The sequence below is a fragment of the Ovis aries genome, chromosome 2 (genome assembly GCF_016772045.2).
Source record: "Ovis aries strain OAR_USU_Benz2616 breed Rambouillet chromosome 2, ARS-UI_Ramb_v3.0, whole genome shotgun sequence".
NCBI classification, from domain to species: Eukaryota; Metazoa; Chordata; class Mammalia; order Artiodactyla; family Bovidae; genus Ovis; species Ovis aries.
The window spans coordinates 153,157,442-153,172,605 of record NC_056055.1 but is presented as its reverse complement, the minus strand read 5'-3'; the positions used below and the strand labels follow the sequence as shown (position 1 = coordinate 153,172,605).

General features: G+C 40.5%; 1 protein-coding gene across 7 annotated transcripts in view; it reads left to right on the top strand.

The window, feature by feature from the left end:
• The window catches only part of GPD2 (glycerol-3-phosphate dehydrogenase 2), a 242,418-nt gene that overhangs the window by 113,879 nt on the left and 113,375 nt on the right, over positions 1 to 15,164 (top strand). For 6 of the 7 annotated variants that reach the window (XM_060411146.1, XM_042243836.2, XM_060411145.1 and 3 more), the window contains one exon: positions 10,882 to 10,991. The exons of the other annotated variant lie outside the window; for it this stretch is intronic. In XM_060411146.1, the coding sequence (XP_060267129.1) occupies positions 10,890 to 10,991 (102 nt within the window). In that variant the 5' untranslated portion in view covers positions 10,882 to 10,889. The remainder of the gene's footprint in view (positions 1 to 10,881; positions 10,992 to 15,164) is intronic. 7 annotated transcript variants of the gene reach the window in all.

Below are 15,164 nucleotides of genomic sequence, written 5' to 3'. Positions count from 1 at the left end.
TTCACCTACATGAAATAACTGTAGTTCTTTATGATCTTTAATAGCAATTCTATGGGAAGCAGATACAATAGAAATTATCCCATTATGAATTAAGCTATGATCATTTGCATTTAATGAATGTAATGCTATTGTTAGCTGAGATGGGCTTCATTGATTTCTTGTAATTCTGCAGTGAACCTTATGAAAATTAGAGAAAAGGGTCAAATTTATGACTCTGTAGTTTTGATATGCATTTTATAAATGGCAGAAGGCATAAATACACAATATGGAAGTTGTCTTGGAAACGCTATTTACTGTTTTTTAAGCCAGGTCTTACATAATAAGTGACAGCTTGAGTGTGAGCATATATCGTCTTGTTCCTTTGGGGCTCTCTTCCCTTTGGATATGTTTTTGTTTTAGAGGACTTTGTGAAGTAAATGCTTTAACTGGTTGTGGCATTGCATTTTAAATTTAAAAAAAAAATTACACCAAAAGAATTCATGTGATAATGTTTTGAGTTTAATTTTTATAAACAGAGGTTTCTAACTGGCTCATTTTAAATGGTTGACCTTATTTTCTCTCTCTTTTTGGGAGAGGTGCTATTTGCTTACATTTCTTAAAGTCTGTTTTGAACCTCTGAAACCAGCTCAACCCCTTTTCTGTGCCAACTCCTCCTGTCAAGCTTCCAGGCGCCTGCCCTTCTTTGAACCGGAGGGGTGGTCCTAGGCTAACCTCTTCTGAGTCATCTGTAGCTGTGTGTTGTGTTTGTTCTAAAGTGTTATAGTTGACCTAAAGATGCCCCCGAGAGATGAGTAGAGTCATTTTTAAAGTACCTTCTGGCAGCTCTCTGGACCAATATAGATATTATAGTGTTTGTCTTCTTTCGTTTTCTCTTTTGTTACCTGATCCCTCCCATCTCCCCAGCATGTGGGAGCTTAGTACCCTGACCAGGGATCAGGGATGGTACCTGCACCCCCTTGCAGTGGAAGCTCAGAATCTTAACCAGTGGACCACCAGGAAATCCCTCTTTGGTCTTTCTTAAAATACTCTCCCTTCATTTTCTTTTCCCATCTTTTGGGTTAGACCCCTTGGCGAGGGATTTCCTGGGGAAACTGACTGGAAATGGAACCTGCCCTGCCCTAAAGTACTCTGATAGGATGTGAAAGACAAGGGCCAAGCTAGGATTGGATGCTGTGCTAGGCATGTGAACATTGCCTGGGCGTACTCATCCACCATAGCCAAAATTTTGGAAACCCAGAGTCTGAAGATTCGTTTTATTTCAAAGTTTTCTGATGACTTTGACATGGTTCTTTCATTTATCTTGTTTTCCAGGAGAATGCTTTTCTCAGTGATTTCAGAAAAATCTTTTTGCTTGTCCTTTGATATCCTATTCAGTGTGTATATTTTTTACAACTATAGTTTTTTCATTGTTATTGTTGTTTTTTGGCTTATGGAAAAAAATATATCTAACATTTCATGCAAAGATGGGCTTGATAAAGGACAGAAATGGTATGGACCTAACAGAAGCAGAAGATATTAAGGAGAGGTGGCAAGAATACACAGAACTGTACAAAAAAGATCTTCATGACCAAGATAACCACCATGGTGTGATCACTCACCTAGAGCCAGACAACCTGGAATGTGAAGTCAAGTGGGCCTTAGAAAGCATCAGTACGAACAAAGCTAGTGGAGGTGATTGAATCCCAGTTGAGCTGTTTCAAAACCTAAAAGATGATGCTGTGGAAGTACTGCACTCAATATGCCAGGAAATTTGGAAAACTCAGCAGTGGCCACAGAACTGAAAAAGGTCAGTTTTCATTCCAATCCCAAAGAAAGGCAATGCCAAAGAATGCTCAAACTACTGCACAATTGCACTCATCTCACACGCTAGTAAAGTAATGCTCAAATTCTCCATGCCAGGCTTCAGCAAAATGTGAACCATGAACTTCCAGATGTTCAAGCTTGTTTGAGAAAAGGCAGAGGAACCAGAGATCAAATTGCCAACATCTGCTGGATCATGGAAAAAGCAAGAGAGTACCAGAAAAACATCTATTTCTGCTCTATTGACTATGCCAAAGCCTTTGACTATGTGGATCACAAGAAACTGTGGAAAATTCTGAAAGAGATGGGAATACAGACCACCTGACCTGCCTCTTGAGAAACCTATATGCAGGTCAGGAAGCAACAGTTAGGACTGGGCACGGAACAACGGACTGGTTCCAAATAGGAAAAGGACTGCGTCAAGGCTGTATATTATCACCCTGCTTATTTAACTTCTATGCAGAGAACATCATGAGAAACACTGGGCTGGAAGAAGCACAAGCTGGAATCAAGATTGCTGGGAGAAATATCAATAACTTCAGATATGCAGATGACACCACTCTTATGGCAGAAAATGAAGAGGAACTAAAAGCCTCTTGATGAAAATGAAAGAGGAGAGTGAAAATGTTGGCTTAAAGCTCAACATTCAGAAAACAAAGATCATGGCATCTGGTCCCATCACTTCATGGGAAATAGATGGGGAAACTGGAAACAGTGTCAGACTTTATTTTTTTGGGCTCCAAATCACTGCAGATGGCGATTGCAGCCATGAAATTAAAAGACACTCCTTGGAAGGAAAGTTATGACCAACCCAGATAGCATATTCAAAAGCAGAGACATTACTTTGCCAACAAAGGTCCGTCTAGTCAAGGCTATGGTTTTTCCAGTGGTCATGTATGGATGTGAGAGTTGGACTGTGAAGAAAGCTGAGTGTGGAAGAATTGATGCTTTTGAACTGTTATGTTGGAGTAGACTCTTGAAAGTCCCTTGGGCTACAAAGAGATCCAACCAGTCCCTTCTAAAAGGAGATCAGCCCTGGGATTTCTTTGGAAGGAATGATGCTGAAGCTGAAACTCCAGTACTTTGGCCCCCTCATGCTAAGAGTTGACTCATTGGAAAAGACCCTGATGCTGGGAGGGATTTGGGGGCAGGAGGAGAAGGGGACGACAGAGGATGAGATGGCTGGATGGCATCACCGACTTGGTGGACATGAGTTTTGGTGAACTCTGGGAGTTGGTGATGGACAGGGAGGCCTGGCATGGTGCGATTCATGGGATCGCAGAGTCGGACACAACTAAGCGACTGAACTGAACTGATGCACAAAATAAAGGCAAATCTAGAGAAGAAGGTGAAGACACTTAAGTATTCTCTGTTTTTTCAGGATTTTATGTATTCACTTATTTCCTCTGGGATAGTCTTTTGTGGATAACCTTTGCGTCTGTTTTCTATCCGGACTTGGCCTAAATCCTTTTCAAAAATGTTTAAAGCAACCGAAAAAAGAGCAATTCATTTTCAGTTTATAGGCTGGGCTCATCTTTGTTTGCAGAGGACAGGTTGATGGGCCCCTGATGTTGAGTGTGTTGTTCATTTACGTCTGACGGCTTTCAAGAAGGATGCCTGAGGGCTGCCTGTTTCTTGAGGGATCGCAGGCTGCTCCGTGAGATGTATGTGTGCAGAAGTGCCTCTCTGCTTGGCTCGGGAGGATCTGTTTGTAGGCAGAGTGTTGATCATTCTCCTTTCTGGAAAGTCAACCTTGGGGAAAGAGGTGCTAGTACGTGATGTGCTTTGATTGGTACGCGTGGAAGTTCTTTATCAGTTTGTGCTTGGTGTACCTAAACCATGATGTTCTTTCTTATGGGAAAGTATGCACATTTGCTCTCACATCAATTGTAGAATAAAGGGCCTGCTTTGTTGAAACATGCCTAGTTCAAAGCAACCCTCCAAATCTTGACTTTTATAGTTAAAACTGCTTGGGTGGGAAGCACTCCCTCCCTCTTCTTCCATTTGTGTTCACTCCCTCTTCTTCCATTTTGCTGTGGACTTGCTGTCAACTGCCATGATTCTAGACTTGCTGTGTAGGAGTTCCTCTGATGAGGCCTTATTTAGTAAGATGCATGCACCTTTCTCCCTTAAGCCACTGAATTTGTGTGCAGGTCGACCTTGAGGCCTGGCTCTCTGACTTTTGCCATCTGTGGGTTTGACAGAGTGTCAGGGCTCAAACGAGATGAGGGGGAGGCTTTCCACGCACAGCTACAATGTGGGGTGGTGGCTGCACAACTAAAGTGCCAGGAGCTTCTTGCTGCCTTTGGACCTGTATCTGCTTAACATGCTACATCTAGGTTACATGCTGGGAGTTTTATGTTTTAAATGCCTTGTTCATCTGAGGTTCTCTGTTCAGTGATCAGGGCATGAAATACCTTTATATCTTGTGAGAGAACATGTGTGCCAGGGACCACAGTGCTTGTGGTTGCAATGACTCTTCTGAAAAAAATGATCTTTGAGCTATCCTCTCCACTCCCCATCACCCGCACTGATCCCTCTTAAAAGGGATGGAGAGAAGTATTCTTGCAACTGTTGTCGCCTAAGAGTGAAAACCCTAAGATGCCTCAACTTTTCTTAAATTAATGTAGAGCCTGGAGATTAGGAAGGAAGATAGGAGTTTTTGTAGACGTGAAGGGACTCAGGACTTCTTCCGTAGAGGAGGAAGACTCTCTTTGGAGAGATTTTTATTTATGCTAAATTAAGAGAGAAGCTAGGACTGGAAAACAGGGAGAGGAGTTTGAAGACTCTATTTTGAGAATTTAGGGGCCTGAAAGTGTGCTTTCGTTCTGGAATTAATTCTCTGGTGAGTAGTTGCCGAGAGGACCCACAACCTTTTTCACTGGATGGTTATTTCTTATTTTTAAACTGCAAGTGTGTGGTCAAGTTATTTAAATGCATGATTTCACTGGTGGAGTAGCCTTACCTCTGAACAGGAGGAGGCAGAAGTGGTGAGTGCTCAGGCTATTTAAGATAATATCTGAGCGGTTGTGTGCATTGTTGAAGTCACTCAACTGTCTATAATGGGAGTCCTACAAGGACAGCCAGGAATTCTGTGCCAGATAAGGTGCAGGGTTAGCTCAAAGCATGGGTCAGCAAACTTTGAGAAGTAGCAAGTCCAGTTTTTGTTTTGCTGGCAGTAAGTACATTATATTTTGTAGCGGATATGTCTGTCTGTCGGTTCTAGGCAGAAGATTCCCCACACCATAGTTTTAGCTCTGAAGACTCATATGAGTTTGAGACCCACCTATCTGTTTGCAGTTTTCTCTGTGTTAGGTGTTCTGTCCAGATCTTAGATATCATTGGTTCCAAATGAGCTCCTCTTCTCCCTTAAACTTGCTGCGCTGTCTGATTCTTAATGTTGTAATATTGGGGAAAGTCCCCAGTTACCCAGGCTAAAGCCCCTTATGCCATTTAGTTTTTTCCTGTTTCCTTCCACAATCCCTTGTCAGATTTCTGCAAAGCATCGTTGTCTGCATTTGTATTTTTGATGTTGTCAGATTTGTGCAAAGCATCGCCTGCATTTGTACTTTTCGATGTTGTCCTAAACCAGACTTTCATCTTCTCATGTGGGAACTATTACTGCCTTCCACTTGGTCCCTCAGTCTTCATCATATGCTTCAACACAACAATCTACTTCAACATTCTTCATGTCATGAGATGCAACAGCTAGCTTCACTCATCTGCAGTCTCAGCTCATGATCAACAGAATATCATAGAAAAATACCGTATTCACATGTACAGAGTCTTATCTCTTGCTGTGAGCTTTTTTTGGAAATCTCATTCCAAATGAACATCATCTCCAGGCAAACCAGATAACATCTTGCATGCCTCCTGAATTTTACCACGAGGTTCCTCTTTCTCCTCCAGATCTTTCTCAGTCCAGACCTGCCCATACTCACTCCCCTCCAAATCCTTTTTCTTAGAGAGCCTGTTCAAGTATCTTCTCTTCTGAATTAATTGACCATGTATGCATGGGTTTATTTCTGGGCTCTGTATTCTGTTCTGTTTACCCATGTATTTCTTTTTATGCCAGTACCATATTGTTTTAATTACAATAGATTTGTAATATAGCTTGAAATCAGATAATGGGATGCCTTCAGCTTTGTTCTTCTTTCTCATGATTGCTTTGGCTATGCAGTCTTTTGTCTATCAGAGTAGGATAACATTCAGTGTAACACAACTAGTTATAAGACAGATTTTGTTATTTAAGCTTTCAAATTCATTATAAGTTCCTTGACGGCAGTTGATAAACTCACAGATATATTTAGTTGAGTAACTTTAGTTAGGGTTTTTTTTTAGTTGGCCTAGTGTTCTCCTTGCAAGAATTAGAGGGCTGGCATTGATCTGTGCAAATACAGGAGCCAGATCTGAGTCAACATATATATGATTTATTCATAGGCTATTAAACCTGGACATCATGCTCTGATAACTAAGCTAATTTTATTTTTGGATGATTTTTCTATCTCTGGTTTCCTCACACTTTTAGTTGCAATAGGTGATTTATTGGCATTTTTGTTCTCAGTCTTTGCTGTCTTCCTGGTTGCAGCTTTTATGTAGAAGAAAGTAATCTTTTCCTCTTTGTAATCATTGTGAAAACTTTTTTTTTAATAATAGAATGTAAATGGGTACAAGTAGTTCACAGCTTATGATTTTTAATCTGGTGTTGCATTGCTTTCTTTCAACATTAAGACAGTTTTACCTTATCTGGCAGGTTACTAGTAGTACTAATACTAGTAGTATTTTGTCAGAGTCTTTCTCATTGCCTTAGAGAAACCCTAATGTTGAGGCTCTGTACACTTTGAGTGAATGCTTGAGAATAGGATCTTCTTGAAGAATAATAGCAAAATATGGTGTGAGTCTTGGGGAGCAGTTACCTTTTCAGAGCAAAGGCAGGGCAGAACCACCTCGTGATTAACGACAAAAATTACGCTGTGGTTTTGTCACTTACTGTGAGTAGCTGATCTATGTAAAGAATGAAAATCATGGTACCTATTACCTAGCAAATAAGTCGGTAAATGGCAGCTATTGTCATTATAACATTAATAATGATGACAATGACAGTGATGATTATCATCATCTTAGGAGAGCCAGGTAAAATCGATTGCTTCTATGTTTTTATTTTTGAATTATCTCTAAGAGTGACTTAATTTGTTACAAATTAAATCTACTACTTAGATTATCTTATGGATACATTTGATCACAATAGAAATAATATTACTTCAGCATAGTTATTTTATGAAAATACTGAAAAAAGAAACTTTTTATTATAGGCAATTATCACTAATTCTGCAAAACAATATGTCAAAGCAGTTTTCCTGTAGTATTTGTGGCTCACTGAGAAAATCCATGAAGATAATCCTCCTTAGCAAGTTTTGGTTTCAGGAAAATCAAATTGAAGCAATATAATAAGGTGAGCAGGGAATGTGAGGATCTACACAATTGGAAAAGCTAACCCCAGACTTAACTGGCTGAATGACCACTTCTGCTGAGACCCTTGATGACTGTGTTGTATAACATCCCTTAGTTGGCTGTTTTCATGTGTGGTGTCCTTTGTGAGGTCATCAATGACATTATCAAGAGGACAGAAGCAGTGATACTGAGCTAAAGTCAACCGCCTGTAAAACCCAAGCGACTGTCAGGCTGCTGTCTGTATGGGATGGGCACTGTCATTTTTCAGGTAAACAGAACTAGGTCTCTATTCTGTGTTTCTAATTGTTCAGTTCAGTTCAGCTGCTAAGTCATGTCTGACTCTGTGACCCCGTGAACTGCAGCATGCCAGGCCTCCCTGTCCACCACCAACTTCCGGAGTCCACCCAAACACATGTCCATTGAGTCAGTGATGCCATCCAACCATCTCATCCTCTGTCATCCCCTTTCCTCCTGCTCTCAGTCTTTCCCAGCATCAGGGTCTTTTCCAATGAGTCAGCTCTTCACATCAGGTGGCCAAAGTATTGGAATTTCAGCTTCAGCATCAGTCCTTCGAATGAACACCCAGGACTGATCTCCTTTAGGATGGACTGGTTAGATCTCCTTGCAGTCCAAGGGACTCTCAAGAGTCTTCTCCAACACCACAGTTCAAAAGCATCAATTCTTCGGCACTCAACCTTCTTTATAGTCCAACTCTCACATCCATACATGACCACTGGAAAAACCATAGCCTTGACTAGACGGACCTTTGTTAACAAAGTAATGTCTCTGCTTTTTAATATGCCGTCTAGGTTGGTCATAACTTTCCTTCCAAGGAGTAAGCATCTTTTAATTTCATGGCTGCAGTCACCATCTTCAGTGATTTTGGAGCCCGAAAAAATAGTCAGCCACTGTTTCCACTGTTTCCCCATCTATTTCCCATGAAATGATGGGACTGGATGCCATGATCTTCGTTTTCTGAATGTTGAGCTTTAAGCCAATTTTTGACTCTCTTTTTTCACTTTCATCAAGAGTCTCTTTAGCTCCTCTTCACTTTCTGTCATAAGGGTGGTGTCATCTGCATATCTGAGGTTATTTATATTTCTCCCAGCAATTTTGATTCCAGCTTGTGTTTCTTCCAGTCCAGCGTTTCTCATGATGTACACTGCATATAAGTTAAATAAGCAGGGTGACAATATACAGCTTTGACTCACTCCTTTTCCTATTTGGAACCAGTCTGTTGTTCCATGTCCAGTTCTAACTGTTGCTTCCTGACCTGCATACAGATTTCTCAAGAGGCAGGTCAGGTGGTCTGTATTCCCATCTCTCTCAGAATTTTCCACAGTTTGTTGTGATCCACACAGTCAAAGGCTTTGGCATGGTCAATAAAGCAGAAATAGATGTTTTTCTTGAACTCTCTTGCTTTTTCCATGATCCAGCGGATGTTGGCAATTTGATCTCTGGTTCCTCTGCCTTTTCTAAAGCCAGCTTGAACATCTGGAAGTTCATGGTTGATGTATTGCTGAAGTCTGGCTTGGAGAATTTTGAGCATTACTTTACTAGCATGTAAGATGAGTGCAATTGTGTGGTAGTTTGAGCATTCTTTGGCATCGCCTTTCTTTGGGATTGGAATGAAAACTGACCTTTTTCAGTTCTGTGGCCACTGCTGAGTTTTCCAAATTTCCTGGCATATCGAGTGCAGCACTTTCACAGCATCATCTTTCAGGATTTGAAGTAGCTCAACTGGAATTCCATCACCTCCACTAACTTTGTTCGTAGTGATAGAGAAGGCCAATTAGTCCAAGTACGGGATAGCGTGCTATCTCTGGGCTGCTAGGATTTCATTGTGCAGTCGATTGGTCTCCATTTGAACATTTACAGCCATATGAGGAATGGTGATGCTCAGCTGTGACAAACAGATGCCTTCCAAATTGGTCAAGTTGTGGTTTTCACTGTCAGAAAATCGTGGATTAGGTTTTGCTTAGGGTTGACTGAATGTTGAATGGAAGCCTCAGCCAGTATACAGCAACTCTTTTGCATAACTTGGGAGAGAGGGGACAGTTGATGCAGTGAAGGGGTGGAAAAGAAAAGACCTCCAGCTGCAGAGAACATACACATGTAAAATATTTTTCTGGTGAGAATCTTTTTTTTTTTTTTCCTGGCGAGAATCTTAAAAATAAAGATGAGTCTTAGAATTTAGGAGTTTGTCAGGAAAAAAAATGAAGATTACAGAAACAATAATACTTAAAAAAATGCCAGTTTTTTTCCCATATATAATTTATAGTATTCCAAAATGGATTTTACTGTAGAGTCATTGTTACCAACTGTACTGAAATTCTTTGATTTAAGATAGTTATGTTAATATTCTATTCATTTGACATGAACTCAAAACATTTTAATTATATCATAATTTACATTGAGACAGTGTATGCTTTTGACTCTCCTAGGTAAAAACTGGCCTCACATTAAATGCTTTGAGTCATGACATCTGTAGAGTAGCAGGTGCGAGTCTAGAGAGGTTGGAGCTTCACCCGTCTGGCCGTCTGGCCGTAGGGCGGTGGCTCCACTGTAAGATTTGCATGTGCCAGCCGCTGTTGTAAGTGGAAGACTTAGGCGGGTCAAATTTGCTCAATATTAACTCTCAGTTAGAATTGTTTTTAAGTGGTCACACAGTGTTATCTTTTTTGTTTGTTTAGCACAATAAAAGGGAATAGGTTTTTCAGTGGAATTTTCATTTTTATTTTTTTTGGTTTCTGGAAAATGTTAGACTGTATAAGGCCTGAAACAAACAAACAAAAAAAATCAAGAAATTCCATCAATCCAAAAGAGCAGACAGAAAGTCGATAGGTAACACAATGCAAGACTTCATTTAGAAATATACAGCGAGCAGGAAGGAGAGCTGGGTCTAGAGGGTTTCCCCTTGAAACTGTGGTGCCATGCAAACTCTGACTAGAAGAAACCTTCTTTTCATTCTTCTAAAAGTTCCCTGAATGAAAGAAATTATAGCACTGTTGGATCTTTCATTTTGTAGAAGGGTCAAAGCATGGTTTTCCTTTACTTTGTAATCTCTAAAGTGTAGACTCTTCCAGGGCTAGAAATGTAAGTTAAGTGTGTTGGCTTTCAGATTTAGTGAGAAGTTTATTGGGAAGGGGAAAACTCGGGAAGAGAGTTGTACCAGGGTGGAATTAAACACTTGCCAAAGAATGCAGAGCAGGCTTGAGGCTCATTGTGATGCTGAATGACAGAAGACTTCGACTAGTTCTTTTTTGTGGAGGGGATTAGTGGTTGAACAAATTTGCAAGTACAGCTTGCAGTTTTGTCAGACACACAATGCCATTTCTTTTCACAGCTCTCTTGACTTTATACTCTTTAAATATCCTCAGTTGTCTCTGAGTTTTCCTTTTTGTAATTCCTATTGGACGGTAACTTTTATGTTGTCAGTTTCCTCGGATTTTTGTGTGCTGTTTTTGAATTGTGGTATACAAATTGGTATGTTAATAAATTCCTTATGGTTTGTTTTTCTTTCTAGTTTAACATAATTTCATAATCTATACAGTTTCTTTTTATTGTTGGATTATTATGTGATAAAAATCACAACTTTTTTGTTTCCTTTTTTTTTTTTTTGCCTTTTAGGCTAAGAAATGGCATTTCAAAAGGCAGTGAAAGGGACTGTTCTTGTTGGAGGAGGTGCTCTTGCCACTGTTCTAGGCCTCTCTCATTTTGCTCATTACAAAAGGAAGCAAGTAAGTAATTATCCATGTATTGATTATAGTATGAAACAAGTCTGTTAAAAGTACTGTATATGAAACGAATGTAATGGTATTGTTTAGAAATTGCTATCTCAGCTTGATCTGAAAGACACTAATTTAGAATATTGCCTTAATGATCATTGAGAACTCATGTGTATCTCATTTTTTAAAAAGTAGATTTCTTTATCAGAAAGAATTATATTACTTAGCCTCTGCTTTGGCTCTTTGCTTTTAAAAGACTGCTTCATTTCCGAGTGCCGTGGTTTATTCACTTAGACTTTCTTTGTCTAATTCATCCAAATGTCTGGATACCTTCTATGTTCCTGCCAAGAGTTTGTCTTATTAGCAGGCAGACAGCTGAGAAAGGAAATGGGAAAAGAAAGAGCCTACACAAAAGACCCAACTCAAAATTTTGGGTTTATTTCTGAGAGGTTTAGTTACTTATGTAGCATTATTACTTATACTGGGTAGAATTTTTAGTGGGAGAAAGCTATGAAAATGGAATTGGCATGAAGTTTCCAAATAATTCAAAGTGTTGGTTTCTTTTCTTTTTTTTCCTCTCTGCACTGCAACTATACCTTCCCATAGTTCAAGTTGATGCCAGGAAATAACTTTTGGTTTTGTTCTTTTCAGGATTGAAATACTAACTCAGTAATTAGTATTAATCTCCTGTCCCCTCTTCCCAGCGTCATTAGGACTTTTTGTGATACCAGCTGGTTGGTTCATTCCTGATTCAAAGACAAAGGTGAAGCAATTTGGGAAACTATTTGCAGTTGGGCCGTGAACTACTCGTATCCTATATTTTTGTGAGAAGCTTTCAGCCCTGCCTGGGTTGTCTTGTTCTTGTTTCTCTTCCTTTGTGCTCCAGGGTAGTAGTGCCAGCCACACTGCTTGGAGTCTCATGTCCTGAATGGGAACTGCCATGTGAAAAACACATATTAGGAAGAATCAACTTGTTGGCTTGTATATTAAAAAAAAAAAAAAAAAAAGAAGCTAAATTTTAGTGCTGCCTCCAAAAGATGGACAGTATTGGATATAGGTTGTGCTGTTTCTTTCCATTCTTAACTGTGAGCACATTACTCTTTTTTTTTTTTTTTTCCCTTTTAACTTTTTATTTTATATTGGGGCAAAGCTGATTAACAATGTTGTGATAGTTTCAGGTGAACAGGGAAGGGACTCAGCCATACATATACATGTGTCCATTCTCCCTTGAGCCCTGCTCCCATCCAGGCTGGCACATAACACTGCACAGAGTTCCCTGTGAGCGTATTGCTCTTACGGTTTCCCTGAGTATACATGTTGCAGGTATTACTGGCTTTCTATTGAAGCTCATTCTCACTCCTGAACACACTTGATGTACTCTTTCTTTTAAAATGTTTCCTTGGTTCCTTAAAAATAAGTGTGGAAAGATGATGTTGTTTCTGCTGAGGCTATTTTAGAAGTGCAGTTCTGTTTGGGACATGGACTTTAACAGATTAGATTTCGTCTGCCATCTTTACCAGTACACTCTGAAACGATACTGGAAAATGCCAGTGCCAAAGTCCCGATATCTAATATGATGAGTTGTTGCTAAATTTGTCCATGGTTCATGTCTGTTAACCATAGTAAGCATGTTCTATTTCAGAGTTTGTAACTTAACTTTGTACCCAGGGAATACTGTTGTTGTCTGATTTCTCTTTTATTTCTCAATAGAACAAGCAGTCGATGCTGCCTCCAGTCCATCAAGTTAGGAGTTAATTTTAGTCAAGAAAACCAAGTCAAGCAAGGGTCTGTTGATTCCTGGACATTTTGTCATTTTCTGCTTCCTAAGTTAGACATCCTGACCACCCTAATAGCCAGTTGAAACAGATACCAGCAGTTTTGAGTCATTTATAATTTTAATCTGACAAGTTCTTTTGAGAAAAATCACCATAGGCGTACTCTGTCAGTGAGTTGCAGGAGACACCCGCCCAAGTGCATGTGTTCTTCTGTGGCGATTCCTGTCCCTTAAAGCCACTGCCATGAGCATGCTTTTGGCGGCAGGTTTGGATCCAGCCATAGGGACTGGCAGAAAAAGAGACAGGGGTACGTGTGGAGGGAAGGCCAGCCCAGTTGACCATTGACATAAAATGACCACAGGCCTTAGCTGTCCTCTTTCAGAGAGTATCTGCCAGTCAGAGCCGTTCTAGGGGAGGAAATTTTCCTGACTTCAACAGTCAACAAAAAGCTGTCCCTTGATGCCCTTTATTTGGCTACATTTTATAGAAGCTGTGGCCTTAAATGTGACTAAGTGTGCTCTTATTCTTCTAGAGAGCAATGCTTAAAAGTATTGGCTTGTGTTTTTTACTTTTTTTTTTTCCCCACTGTTTATGAGATGATGCCAACCAATAAACCGTCCTCCTTTAATGATGAGTTAGTGTTGAAAGCCCAAGGTACTGACGGTTGAGAAAGCAGTTGGCTGACTGTTGAGTTCAGGCACGTTTTGCTGGCAATCCTGCGCTTGAAGCACTGCTTCCCCTGGCCCACTGGCTCATGGCAGTGGCTTTAAGGGACAGGAGTCGCCACAGAAGAACACATGCACTTGGGCGGGTGTTTCCTGCAACTCGCTGACAGAGTACGCCTATGGTGATTGTTCTCAAAAGAACTTGTCAGATTAAAATTATAAATGACTCAAAACTGCTGGTGCTTATTTGATATTCTTGGTACAAAACTTCCTTCCTAAAATACAGACAGAGATCGTATTCTAAATACACGTGGGCTGATTCAGCACCTTTGGTGGTGGATACTTTATTAAGTGTTTTGGTGCTGGGTCCGCTCACAAAACTCTTTGAAATTAGCTTCCATTTGCAAGGAAAAGAATAGAAGGAGAACTATTACATATACCGTTTTTTGATTAATTAAATGGAAAACAGTGAAATTCACTAAAATGTGATTCACTTCCCTTTTACTCAGTTGCTTGAATAAAAGCTGCTGTAGGTGAGGAAATAGAGATATTTGTGAAGATTGGCGTTTTCGGGGGCAGGTTGGAGGTTATAGGTGATAGTAAGGATTTTTTTGTTCCACCCTACTTTGTGGTATGACTTTTCTTCATGCAAGCATATTATTAACACTTATGTTTTTCAGTAGTGAATAGTCTCCACTGTTAACTCAAGTCAAGAGAATTTTTTTCTTCTTTTGAGATAAATAAGATCACATTTGGAAAAGGTGGAGATCATGGCCTAGGGAGAGAGCTGTGGTTGTTGTTATTATATTTCGGAGCTGGCAAACTTAATCTTCAATTCCAGTGAGAAAGCTGATGGGGGAAGAGAAGATGAATGGAAGGTTGGCCTCTTTTGACTGTGTCCACCTGCAGGGAAGGAGGTTTGTGACCACAAATGGCATCTATACTCCAGGCTGCTTCCAGGGGTGCATGCAGGATTTTCTTCTTCTTCTTTTTTTTAAATATTGGCTGTTAGAGCAGTGATTTATTTACTTTTTGTTTGCACTGGGTAATCGCTGCTGCACGGGAGCTTTTCTCTAGTTGCCGTGAGCGGGGACTTTTGTTTCAGAGCAGGGGCTCTAGGGTGCACAGGCTTCAGAGGTTGTGGCCTGTGGGCTCAGTTGCTCCTTGGCACTTGGTATCTTCCCAAACCAGAGACTGAACCCATGTCCTCTGCACTGGCAGGCAGATTCCTGTCCACTGTACCACCAGGGAAGTCTGTAGGATTTTTTGGAGTGGTCTTAGAGAGGCTTAGTCATTCCATTTCCCCTCTCATTTCCTCACCCACCTGTAGGTTACCAAGTTTCCACAAACCTTCTTGATGTTTCTCTCTCCCCAGACTAGCCATATACCAAGGAATAGGAGGCTGAGTATTGGGATATAAACATCCCAGCACTGTCTTAAATCCCACCAGTATGTAGCAAGTAAACACCCCTGCACTGGTGTGCAGATTTTCCAGAGCAAGGTATTTATCATTCGTTGTGTAGTATAGGGGGCTTCCCTGGTGGCTCAGAAGGTAAAGAATCTGCCTCCAATCTAGGAGACCCAGATTCAGTCCCTGGAGGGAAGGTCCCCTGGCGAAGGGAATGGCTACCCACTCCAGTATTCTCGCCTGGAGAATTCCATGGACAGAGGAGCCTGGCGGGTTTCAATTCATGGTGTTGCAAAGAGTTGGACATGACTGAGGGAGTTTAGTATAGGTCTGTTTA